The sequence below is a fragment of the Crocuta crocuta genome, unplaced genomic scaffold, assembly GCF_008692635.1.
Source record: "Crocuta crocuta isolate KB4526 unplaced genomic scaffold, BGI_CrCroc_1.0 scaffold273, whole genome shotgun sequence".
Lineage (NCBI taxonomy): Eukaryota > Metazoa > Chordata > Mammalia > Carnivora > Hyaenidae > Crocuta > Crocuta crocuta.
This window is the reverse complement of record NW_027529425.1, coordinates 3,233,724-3,246,907: the sequence shown is the minus strand read 5'-3', so window position 1 is coordinate 3,246,907 and position 13,184 is coordinate 3,233,724. Positions and strand designations below refer to the sequence as shown.

The 13,184-nt window shown below is 44.6% G+C and overlaps 1 protein-coding gene across 1 annotated transcript in view; it reads right to left on the bottom strand.

The window, feature by feature from the left end:
* Window positions 1-3,655: 3,655 nt before the first annotated feature.
* The window catches only part of ZNF316 (zinc finger protein 316), a 19,106-nt gene continuing 9,577 nt past the window's right edge, over window positions 3,656-13,184 (bottom strand). Inside the window, exon 6 of the mRNA XM_077758836.1 lies at window positions 3,656-3,688. Within this exon, the coding sequence (XP_077614962.1) occupies window positions 3,656-3,688 (33 nt within the window). The remainder of the gene's footprint in view (window positions 3,689-13,184) is intronic.

Here is a 13,184-nt window from a genome sequence, read left to right as displayed (position 1 = left end):
TCATCCCACTCCCACCCCACCTTTCCCCTCCCTCACATTACCCCACTCCCACTCCGACCCCACATCACCCCCAGTTCCCCACGTTTCCCCCACACAACTCCACGGCCTCTCCTGCCAGGAGGTGAGGGGCCTCAAAGCCGCCAATCGGGAATACAGATGAAAATTTTAACCAAATTAGCCCTTGCAATCAATTGCCCAGCCAAGCAATTGGATAATAATGAAATAATCTCCAATTACGTATGTATATGAATCTTGTTCAACTTAGTTGCACTGGAAAAAAATGGAAGCAACATAAATTTAGATAATTTAAGTGTCTAATCAATGAGTATGTAAAATACATTGGGGAAGGTAGTAGCCATTCAAAACTATAATGTAAGGTAAATAACTCACGTGTAATAATGTTCATGATCCATTTTGGAGTCAAAATATACTCCAAGATGTGGGGCGCATGGGTAATAAAGTTGGTTGAGTATTCGACTTTTGATTTAGGGTCAGGTCATGATCCCAGGGTAGTGGGCTCCTCACTGAGTGTGGAGGCTGCTTGAGATTCTCTCTCCCTCTGCCCCTCCCCCTGTGCACATGTCCTCTCTCTCAGATAGATTCCAAGATATAAGATAGGGTCCTTTTTTTATTTGCCTATGTGCTCTAAAAAATATAAACAAATATGTGTTTTTTTAAATGAGCAAAGAGAAACCCACAAACAGTATAAAACAGCGTGGACATTCTGGACACGGACAGGAGTCTAAGACTGGAATTAACATCTGAATATCAATTTAAGGGACACTACCCTGAAATGCTGGCAAAGCACGTCAGCTTTACTATTCTACAGTTCCTGTAAAGTTTAAATTTATAGTTTAACAAATCAGTATAATTTTAAATTTTGGGCTTACTATGAGATTATTAATACTTTATTACCATTACATCAAACCTGCATGATTAAAAGACCTACAGGACTATGACAGTACTCTCCTATGTGTCCTCTAGAGTCCTCTGTATTTGTATATAAAGTCTATAGGAAAGGTCAGGATGGCTGCACAATTAATGGATAACAGTGATTTCTTTGGAGGAGTGGACTTAAGATCCACTTAGTATATATAAGACTTTAGACTTCTCTACAAACCTCTTTCTCCCCCCATAGGGAAAAGATAATCACTTCTTATTTGTGGGGTTGTAAGGCGCAAGGCAGCACTATGGTAGTCCTGCCCCAAAAGGGGGGTCAGCTCACATTTACAAAGATGATCCCAAGCAGGGATAGCCTGGTCCTAGCTGTGGGTAACTTTGGTCAAGATCCTTCAACTGCCCAGACTTCAGCACTTCCATCCATAAAAAGCAATGGGATGGGTCATGCAGTGAATTTCCAGCTTTGAGATTTCACAAGCCAATGATTTGACCATTCCAGCTTTGCATAAGTCCCCAAACTCTTGGAAATCTGGGATTTGCAACTTCCTAACACCATGAGATAAAAGAAAGACACCGCCTTGCTCTTTAGGAATAGAGTTGGCTAGGGGCATCTGGATGGCTCAGTGGGTTAAGCATCCAACTTCGGCTCAGGTCATGATCTCAGGTTCGAGCCCCTCATCGGGCTCTGTGCTGACAGCCAGCTCAGAGCCTGGAGCCTGTTTCAGATTCTGTGTCTCCCTCTCTCTCTGACCCTCCCCTGCTCATGCTGTCTCTCTCTCTCTCTCAGAAATAAATAAAACAAAAAAACAAAAAAACAAAACAAAAAAAAAGGAATAGAGCTGGCTATATGACATCATGTTGGTGGGAATATGAATGCAGATAAAAACATAGTTGTGTGTATTTGCACAAGTGTGTTCTAAAAGTGTGTCTGAGAAGCAATTATGCAGAGGGGTGGAGTTAGGTCTAGGTCTACAAAGTCTGAGTTCCTGGGCTCAAACCCCAATTCTCCAGCCTACCAGAGCTTGAGACCTTAGGTTGGCTCTCTGTGCCTCACTTTCCTCTCCTGTAAAATGGGGATGATCACCCTTACCAGAGGCTTGTAAGGGCCAAGGGAGGTATATGTAAGTGCATGCCGCAGTGCCTGGAAGAGCACCCACCCAAGAAGCCAGGGATCAGGGTACATGCATGGGGTGCTGTTCTAGGCATTGGTAGCTTTTAGGTGTTTTTAAGGAATCCATCTGAATGGTGTTGTCATCTTGTGTGAGTGCAGTTACATGCACTGTGGTGGCAGGGGCACCCCAGTTTCTTTGAAATAAGGAAGGTTATAGACAAGCCAAAGAGTAAGAAAGTAATAACTTTATTATGTTATGTGTGGGTGCCCCCCAAATTTACATGTTGAAACCCCAATCCCAATGATGGTATGTGGAGGTGGGCCCTTTGAGGGGTAATTAGGTTGTGAGGGTGGAGCCCTCATGAATGGGATTGGTGCCCTTATACAAAGAGGTCAGAGAGCGAGTTGTGACAACAGAAGACAGCAGTACACAACCCAAAAGAGGGCTCTCACCAGAATCCAACCGTGCTGGCACATGTCAGGCTTCCAGCCTCCAGAACTGTGAAAAATAAATGTTTGATGTTTGAGCCGTCCAGTCTACGGTAATTTGTTACAACAGCCTGAACTAACACAGACCCCACGGTACTTCGCACTGTCTCCACCCAGGTTCTGCAGCAACCTGTCCGGCTATGTGTTCCAGACAGCACAGCTTCAGGAAAACAGAGCCACCTGACCAGTCTGCCTGGTGTCTGCTGCTCCTCCCTCCCCCCTCCCCACACACATCACAGGTATTATCAAGAACAGAAACTGATACCTGTCATGTGCCGCTATGCAGAATCTAGGGCCTGTCAATTTTCACCACATCAGAGTCTAAGACATTGTACCAAGCTCTCCCCACCTGTAACTCAACAGCAATCCTACCACGTAGCTATGCAGCCCTATACGTGTGGAAAAACTGAGACTTTTCGAGGTTAAGTCACCTGCAGAGGTCATAAAACCAGTACATGTTGAAGTTGAGATCTATCTGAACCATGACTATTTTCTCAGACTTAGCTCTTGAGCATAAGGCCAGATTAGCACCACTCACAAAGTATTTGTTCTCCCATGCTGCCAGCAAACCTTACAGGAGGGCCATCCAAGAGGCCATGAGGAAAGGCAGCCATCCAGAAGGGAGAGGCCAGCTGACTCAGGCAACGAAACAGCCCAGCAGTCGTGATGTCTTCTTTCTTCCCTCTTCTTCCACCTAAGACACGAGAACAGAAACTGTTACAGACCGTTGCATTTGCACCCCTCGCCTTCTCTCATCTTTAAGGAGGAGAGGAAAATGCGGTCATTCCAGGAGGAAATCCACTGAGATCACTCCCAGGGACCCCTCTCTCCCTCCATCCTGATAAAGCTCCTCCACATTCATGGAATAAGCTGGGTCTCGGCCCAAAGGTTCGGTAATTGTGAGGGACCCTTCCCAGGGGAGTCCTGAGGATACTGGAAAGGGCAGAAATTCAGAACCAGAAGAAAAGCACCCATCCTCCCCGACAGGAGCTGAGTCGTGGGTGCCAGGAGGAAGGAAACAAGAAGGCAGCCGGAAGAAGGGGGGAAGAGTTTCACTGACTTAGCCAATCCCAAGGGAGCAGCTTGAGAAGTGGAAATCCTGTTTTAGCCAATCCCGAGAGAGTAGGGAGCGTGGAAAGCCAGTCTTAGCCAATCCTAAGGGAGCAGCCCCTTGTGCCAGCCAATCCTCTAAGGAAAAGAGGGCGTATTGGGTGAACCCTTCAGCCAATTAGGGAGCGTCATTCATCCCACCAACGTCTCTTTGCGGGAACCGTATTAGACCGTGGGAAGTTTTCTCTGGGGTTGCGGAAGTTGGTTTACGGAGCTTGGTTTAGGAAGTGTAAGTTCTCAACTATTAATGTGAAACAGTAATATCGTCTGCACCAGAAGGACACTTCTTTCTCATCCACACACCTGGGAACTCTGTCAGGATTCTCCAGAAGATTTAAACTATCACAAAATAAAAATTTTAAGGAATTTAAAAAATTATCATGCAAGCATAAGTAGTCAACACCCGAAGTTAGAATTGGTTTGGCTATCGATTGGATTTTTTGACGATTTGCATTTTTAAAGATAAACTTTTTTTAGAAATTAAAAAAAATCCAGGAAAACTAAGTAACAAATTTTACCTTTAATTGCAAGGCATTTGATTCCTGTACTATTTTCCTTCCCATGTAGGAGGTAACATTTCCTGCTTAGTAGGAAATAAATAGCTTTCTTGTAACTCTCTTCTGAGCCATTGTGTTTGTTACAACACCAAGAAACAATGCTTTGTGAGAACTTATGCTAGGGTCAGAAGCTGTTTTAAGGTTTCCACTCATCTAATTCTCAGGTAGCCCTTGTGTTGAGATAACAGAAGTACAGTTTTATTGGGGGTAATAATTGACATAGAGTGAACTGAACATGTGTGAAGTTTACGATTGGACAAGTTTTGGTGTATGAATATACCGTAACTCCATCACCACAAGCAAGATAATGAACCTATTATACCTCCCAAAGTTTTCCCATGCTCCTTTAAAATCCCTTTCTCCCACTTCTTGCCCCCCCCCCCCGGAACTTCCAGGCAGTGCTTTCTGTCACTGTAGATGAGTTTGCATTTTCTAGAATTTTAGACTTTTACATAAAGCAAATTACATTCCTTTTGAATGGCTTCTTTAGGCCAAGGTAACTATTCTGAGAATCATCCATGATGTTGAGCGTATCAATACTGTTTTCCTTTTTATTGCCAAGTAGTGCATTGCATGAACAAATCATTTTTTGTTTACCCATGTTACTGGACATTTGGGTAGCTTCCAGTTCATTCCTTTTAGGTAAATACCTAGGAGTTGAATAGCTGAGTGAAGGGTAGATGTATATTTAACATTTTAAGAAATTTCCAAACTGGTTGACTGTTTTTCGTTCCCATCATCAATGAATGGGAGTTTAAGTAGTTTCCTGTGTTTGCCAACATTTGGGATGGTCAGTTTGTTTAAATATTTACAGTCATTTAAAATAGGTGTGTAGTATGTAGTAGAACCCTATCATGGCTTTAATTTGTTTTTCCCTTAGAATGATGGTGCTGAGTTCCTCTCTTGTACTCAGTTCCCATCAATATATCTACTTTAGTCATGTGTCCAAATATTTTGCCCATTTTTTTAAAAAACTGGGGTTCTTTGTTATCTTACTATTGAACTTTCAGAGTTTTTCATGTTTTCTGGATACAACCCCTTTAGCAGGTATGTGATTTGTATTACTTTCTTTCAGTCTTTTCATTTTCTTTACAGTGTCTTTTGAATTTCTTAATTTTAATAAAGCCTAATTTATAATTTTTTCTTTTATGGATCTAGTTGTATCTCAAAAAACTCTATGCAGGTTCTTTGAAAATTTTTAGTTAAAACAAGGGCATTTGGGGCGCCTGAGTGGCTTANAAAAAAAAAAAAAAAAAAAAAAAAAAATGACAAGGGCATTCGGTTTTACTCATCTGGTTGCCAAAGATCAAGAGGTTTGATAACACACACTGTTGGCGGTTCTGTTGGGAAATAGGGGCCCGTGTTGTTGATGAGTGTCCAGTGTTAGAAGGACTTCTGCAAAACTAAAAATCAGTGTACCCTTTGACAGAGAAATTCCACTCTAGGAATTGGTCATACTAATCATATTAGCAGGTGTGTGCAAAGGGCATATATGCCTTCCCACACTGGTTGTAGTAGCAAAAAACAGAGAGCATCTAAATTGGAGAAACAGGAAGCATCTAAAATTTCCATTGGAGGGGAGCTGAGTGAATAAATATAACATTCATACAATGCAACTCTGTAGCATTAAAATGAAGAGGTAGATCCCCTTATACTGATATGAAAGTAACTTCAGGATACAAGGTTAAGAAGATAAAAAGCATCCTGTTTGGTATTCCAGCATTTGTTTAAAAAGAAGGTAGGGATACATATACATTTGAGTATGTATATAGTTTCTCTGGGACACAAGAGATTAATAACAGCAGGTGCCTTTCAGGAAGGGAATAGCAAGTGGGTGTGACTCTGAGTAGGTATGAGAAAAAGAATCAACCTTTTTTTTTCACTCTAAACTGAACCATTCTAATACATTTGAATTTGTAGAATATGTATTAATTTCTTTGAACAGATAAAAACATTTGTTTTTAAAAACAATGGTATTTTAATGTCCTTGTAATTCTTTTGTCTTGCTTTATCTCAGCAGCTGTTTCCAAAAAGGCAGTCTGTAGTTGCTTCTTTGAAGCTGAGGAGGTATGAGGCTTTGAAAGATTAAGAGGGGTAGAGGGGCTCCCCAACTCAATAGCAAATTGTCACTAGCTAGGGACCACTCCAGACCTGGTGTCTTTATGTCTAGATGTCACCTTTCACCCCTTTGCTTTCCCCCAAGCACATTTATTGCACAGATTCTTTTTATAGGCTCTGTGCTAGTCAGAGGAAGGGAACGAAATAAGCTGTCCCCGCCTTGTTGGATTGTACTGGCCCATGGAGGAGTCCGTCATTAAACCAGGAACACATGTAATCCTGTAATTTGTGCTGAGAACCATGAAAGACAGAACTGGGCATTGCTATAAGAGGGTGGAACAGGGAAATCTACATTAAATTAGGGGAGCAGAAGACCTGTCTAACAAGTGGACGGTTATGCTGGAGCTTTGCCACTTAGGACTCTTTCCGGTGCAAGTGCAGAAATCCAGTTCAAGTGAGCTTTAAGCCCAAAACAGAAAACTATTGTTTACAAGTAACCGAAGTGTCTAGGATAGACTCAGGGGAGGGAGCGTCACGAATGACTATTCATGGAGCCACAAAAATGTTTGGGAACTCAGCAGAGGTGCTGGGTATACAACACCGGAAATGTACCAAGTGCCACTGAACCGGACACTTCAAAACAGTTAATTTCGTATCACTTATGTTTCACCTCAATAAAAAAAAAAAAAAAAAGGAAAGAGTCTGCATGTGATTCTTCTACGGCGAGGATCCTGGAGCATTAGGAACAGCCTCTGTGGGTGAAGTAGTTAGTAGCTCTCCAGTGGGAGAAGGACAGATGTCTTCTGACCCCGTTCACTAAGGTTCCTTAATGCTCGGATGACACTCTAAGTCAGATACAGGAATGATGCACCCCTAGTCTCCTGAGATGACTCACGAAAACAGAGCAGAGCCATCTAGTTACCACCTTCTGTGTATGGAAGTCACAGTCTTTGGCAGATAGCTTCATCTGTGATCTGTGCCTGGCTGACACATTACAACATCGGGACCAGGCAGTGACAACCCACAAATCCTGGTGTGGGCAGGTAGCTTCCTGTGGGGTTCCCTGTTGATGGCAGGGCTTAACGATACGGTGAGTGGGCATGGGTACCCATTCTCATTTCCTTCTAAGTGTGCTTGCTGGGGCTGGAATGGCTGACTACTGCATTTCCCAGGCTTCCTTGCTTCTAGGGTTCTGGACTCAAATTAGGCCCTTCCAGTTAGAGGCACTTGTCTAAAATTTGGCAGATGGAGGAAAGGAGGGCTCTTCTTCCTGATGCTTTGCATATTGTCAGCAAAAGCACTGGGTTTTTTGTTTGTTTCTTTTTGTTTGCTTTTTGTTTTTTATAGGCCGTCCAATGCCCAGATCCATAAAGGAGTGTAACACGTGGAAATAGGGACACCTGGGTGGCTTAGTTGGTTAAGCTTCCAACTCCTGATTTCGGTTCAGGTCACCATCTCACAGTTTGGAGGATCAAGCCCTGTGTTGGGCTCTGTACTGACAGCTTGAAGCCGGCTTGGGATTCTCTCTCTCTCCGTCTCTGTCTCTCCTCCTCCCCAGCTTGTGATCTCTCTCTCTCTCTCAAAATAAGCATTAAAAAACACAAGTGGTGGGGCGCCTGGGTGGCTTAGTCGGTTAAGCGTCCGACTTTCGCTTAGGTCATGATCTCACGGTTCGTGGGTTCGAGCCCCGCGTCGGGCTCTGTGCTGACTGCCAGCTCAGAGCCTGGAGTCTGCTTGAGATTCTGTGTCTCCGTCTCTGTCTCTCCTAGAAATAAATAAAAAATATTAAAAAAAAAAACACAAGTGGAAATAAAGCAAATTCACATTTTTGTCACCTGTCCTGCATGCTGTCATCTCTGCCTGGAAAGAAACCCTAAAGGAGACAGGACACGAGGATCAGCATCTTGGCACAGTGATTCAGGGAGGCCCAGCCACTCCTAGGACTGTTCTCAGCTGACTAGGGGGGTGACACCTGGCCCATACCCTCTAAGAATGGGCTGATCATTTGGAAAGGAAGTCATTGAAGGAACACTACAGCCAGGCCTGTGTGCATTGAGTGTTGTAAAGGGCTAGGTTTGGGATGGGAGCTGGGGACAGATGGCGAGATGAGATGGAGATAAAGCCCAGGGTGCCTCCAGCCAGGATCAAAGAAAGGAAGTTCCCCAGGATTTGCATGATAGCGACTGGATAATGGAGAATTTTAAAAAGCCTGGAAAGGCAGGATGCCTGCCCAGACCAGAACCCATCCCTGTGTTCTCTTTTGCATCCACTCTGGTAGTAGATAAAAAAAAAAAGAGCCACAGCTCACCTGGTCAAGGGGAGGGATCCTGGCCAAAGACCTCCCAATCTATCAGTTACTACAGGAGCACAGTGGATGTTATCCATGGTTTTTTGAGTCTCCAGGGAGGAATCCTTTGTGTGGGTCTCAGTGGGAGGCAGTGCCTGTGTCCCATTGTAGATGCCAAGGGGGCCAGGGATTCTCAACCTCCTGGTACCTGGGAAACGTCCCTGACCCAAGCTCAGCCAATCACATGCTTTCTTCCTTCTGGGATTTTGAATCTTCAGGAAATAATGCAAGTACAGAGGGTCTGTTGAGAAATTACTTCTGGCAGCAGCAGCAGCAGCAGCAGCTGCTGGTCATCCCAACTGGAAAGTTCCTGGGACAGGACCTTGGCTACATCTCCACTGCCCAGCCGACCTTGATCTGGCTCTTGGAGACCCCAGGCTCTGGCTGCTTTTCTGCTCAGCCATTCTCAGCGTGTGGCTGCCACCCTTGAAGTGACTTCATTTTCTCAAGATGACAGCTGAGCCGTACTCATCACATCTGCATTTCAGATACAAGAAAAGGGGAACCAAAAGGCAAAAAGGTATATACCTCCCAGCTGAATCATGCTCTTTTAAAGAACTTTCCTGGAAGCCCCCCATAATTATCTTTTCCTTACATTTTAATTGGGCACTTCTATCTACAAAGGAGGCTGGGAAATGTCGTTGGGGCACATCAACCCTCTTAGAGCAAAGGAAGAAGAGGATGGATACAGAGGGGACAACTAGGGGGGATAAAGGGAATAAAATTAAGGGGAAGTAATAAAAGTGACATTGATCTGGGTGAGGTAGCATAGCCAATCCTCAGTCAACACACTCCTTGTTTTGATCACATAGCAATGAAGGACAACATTTGTCAACAGGTAATGAAAAAGACAGAGCCAGGATCCAAAAGCAGGGCAAACATCTCTTTGAACCAAAAAATGAGCAGAAACAATGTGAGTGGTGAGAGAAAAGGCCTCGTGGGCTCTAGGTTTGGAGACTCAGCTCTGGGGGGAAAGGACACTTTAAGGGCTTTTGGTGAGAAAAGGACCCAGGCAGGTTCACTAGGTGAAACAGAGCCTCGAACAAGGGCTGCCCACCTGTGGATTACAGGGAGCTGAGGGCACATTTCTTACCTCCATGGTAACCAACAAGTGGTGGACTCCTGGACAGGGAGGGGAGAGGGGGAGAGAGAGAGAGCAAGAGAGAGTGAGAGAGGGAGGAAGTCTGGAACCCAAATACTGGTCAGAGAAACAAACAAAAACCCTCCTACTCAAAATGAAACTGCCTGCAAAGTACGCTTCCAAAATTGGAAGAAATCTGCGCCTGGGTGGCTCAGTGGGTTGAGCATCCTGCTTTGGCTCAAGTCATGATCTTGCGGTCTGTGAGATCAAGCCCAGCATCAAGCTCTGTGCTGACAGCTCCCAACCAAAATTGGAAGAAATCTAATGCCAAGGAAAAGTCGACAGATTTACTAATCAAAGCATGATGTGAATTAAGCTTATGGAACAATAGGACAAAAACCTAAATAAGTAGGTCCAGGGTGGTCAGATATAAATAAAGACATAACTGCGAAATTGAAAAGCAAATTACAAAGCAAAAATTGCACGGAGACTTAGAGTGGCAACTGCAGCCACCAGTTATGGGAAGTAGCATCGGCATTCAGTGTGTGTCTCCAGGTGGAAGAAAGACCCTGGTTCTTCCCCGACCCAAATCTTGCCTGGAGAGTTTACTTCATGGCCTGTGATGCGCCATGCTGGCTTTCCCAACCAAGGACCCTTCTTCCCCTCTGGCCTGACTTTCATCCACAGCCGCGGTCTTCCATGTCCAACGTCTCAGGCATATTTCTAACTCTACTGGTCTCACCCATTCCACAGAAACCTACTTCCTGAAGCTGTCCATCCTCATGCTCAGATTGGACCGATGCATAACTGTTGTCCTGGACAGCTCCTTCTCCCGGACTGGCTCCACTATTTCCTGCATCCCAGATCTTCCTCTTTCTAGGTTGATTCTTTCATTCTGTGACACACCTCCTAAGAATGGTTACAGGATGATCGATTTTCTGAATTCTTGCATACTAAAAATATCATTTGTTCTCATAGCTGGAATAGTATGGCTGGATATAGAATTCTAAGCTGGAAAATTATCGTTTTCCTTAGGGGAAAAAAATCAGCCTCATAGCATTGAGCACCCCAGCACCAAATTGTGGTCCCTAAATATCATTTCCCACTAAAGGATTCCTGGCTCCTTGGAGAATTGGTTGATTACAGGTTTGGGGTAGGAAGTTTTCAAGGTAAACCTGAGAGATTTTGTCACACCAGAAAATAGGAAGGCTATCAACTTGGGCTGGGTGGGGATATTTTATAGTGACAGCCCAAGAAATACCTTAGCAAAGGCCATGAGTTGTTGTTTCTTTTAATAACCCATTTACATGTTTAAAAGAAATAAAAAATGCAAGCCATTCACCTCTGTAAAATTAAGAGCAAAGATTAAAACGATCATGGATGCCCCGTGTTGGCGAGGCCATGGGCCAACAGCACTTTCTTCCTGCACTGGGAGAATATGCTGTTGGACTGCTTAGCCTTTCTCAGTGGCAATGTAGCTATATCCAAAATTTTAAACATACATACCTTTTGGCCCAGCAACATCACCTCTAGTACTTTTTCTCACTTCAACAGATAAAAATCTACAAAACTGCACAGAAATATGTACGAGAATCTACATTGCAGCATCATTTGTAATCATGAGAAGGTGGAAACAACCAAATACCCATGTTGGAGATGCAGGTACATAAATGGTGGTGTGCCCACAAAGTGAAATGTTATGATGGACCAGTTAATATGAGGTAGTTCTGCCCAGTAGGAAAGAAATGTCCTGATACGTTGTTAAATGAAAAGGGCAAGTTGCGAGGGGACACAAAGCAGTCCTCAGTTGTGAAACATTTTTGTGTATGCAAAAGAAAAGTGTCCCCACACCCTCCTGCGTCAGCTGGTGCCTGATGGCGGGATGTGGTTGTGATGCTTTAGGAGATGAAATGTGTGCACATAACACACTTTGTACTGTTGGAATTGTGACAACTAGCATGTGTTTTATCATCAGGGAAAAAAAAATAATGAACAAGGATCATAAAGCTTTATTTAATAAATATAACCAAAAATTTCAAAATACTTTATTCCATATGTGGCCAATTAGAGAAAGAAAAAAAGTTAGAGGGAAGTGTCTGAAGAGACCAAGTGGAAGGGTCAGGAGAAAGGAAGGACGTTGGGGGAATGCAAGCAGTAGACAAACAGGAAAATAAAGGAAGGTGGAGGCCAGAGAGTTGCTCAGAGGCTCAAAATGCTCAGAGTACCCCCTTTCATGGGTCACATCTCATGGGGGCTTCCACTCCCTGGCAATGATTGAAGCTGATAAATTGATACTTAGGGGAATCGATCAGGGACTCCAGAAATCCAGAAATCCTCTCAAAACCAGAAGGGCTTTCTTTTCTTTTTTTCTACCACCGTCAGGATTGGGCCCCCACCCACCCATCCCCCAAATAAAAAAGAATTTGGCTGGATGTCTGTAAGCCCCTAATCAGGGAATAATTTACCTTTTCTGAATAGACTCCAAGATCCTCAAGGCTATCAATTTTTAGAATATGTGCTGCCGAAGCGAGCACTCAAGGCTATCAATTTTTAACTTAGGTCTTAACATCCATTTGCCACTCAATGCTTTTTTTTTTTTTTAACTGAAATGTTGGGTTCGGTTCTGATGCTTCCAAATCACATATGAAAGAGAATCTACTTAATAGTTTATATTTTCCAAATGTGTGGGGGCGAGGGTGGGAGGTCAGATCTGGTTGTGGGGACATCGTGTGGTGAGAAGGTGGTCAACAAATCAGCTCAGAGGAAGGTGTTTGGGGTCCTGGGGATGCATACTTCATCCTGACACAGAGCAGGTGAGCCTGGATAAGCCCACGAAGCATTGGGGCCTCTGAGGAAATGTCTGTGATTCACTCGACTCACTCCTGGACCCCCAGGAAGGGGACCTGGCCCCTCTCCTTTTACCACGGGAAGGCTGGAGCAAACAATCGTAAACACAAGAAGGTTCCAAGATAGGTGTATTACAGAGTATGTGGCAGTGTGGCTGGGGGACTCCCAGAAAGACGTGGCAGACACAGGCATCAGGGGCCAAAGCGCATCTTGAGCTGATTCCTCACGGACCAATTTTAGCTTCTGAAAGGAGAAACTCCTTTAAAAAAAACCTTTTTTCTTCTTTTTCTGAGAAAAAAGGCCCGAGAGCTGCAGAGAGCCTCCCTGAGGGCAGCGAGGAGCGGCAACAACATGGAATCCAGTCAGAAAGCTCATGTCTCCACTCTTTATTAAAGCTAGGTCCTCCTGCCAATGGCTCCTCCGAGGCCAGGCAGAAGCAGCTGGGGCCCAGGAGGGGCTCCGCACGTACGTACTCTGAGGGGTGTGCAGGGAGGGCTGAGCCCGGAGCTGAACCCCGGCCACGCAGGGCTAGTCCGCCTCGCCCTTGGCCCCAGAGGCTCCCGTCCCACAAGGAGAGGAAAGAAACGGAGGGCAGGGAAGGCATCACCCAGCATTGCGGACGCCTCCCGGGACCCCTGCCCTCCTCGTCGCCCCGCCCCACCCCGTCACCTCCCCCAGCCAGGT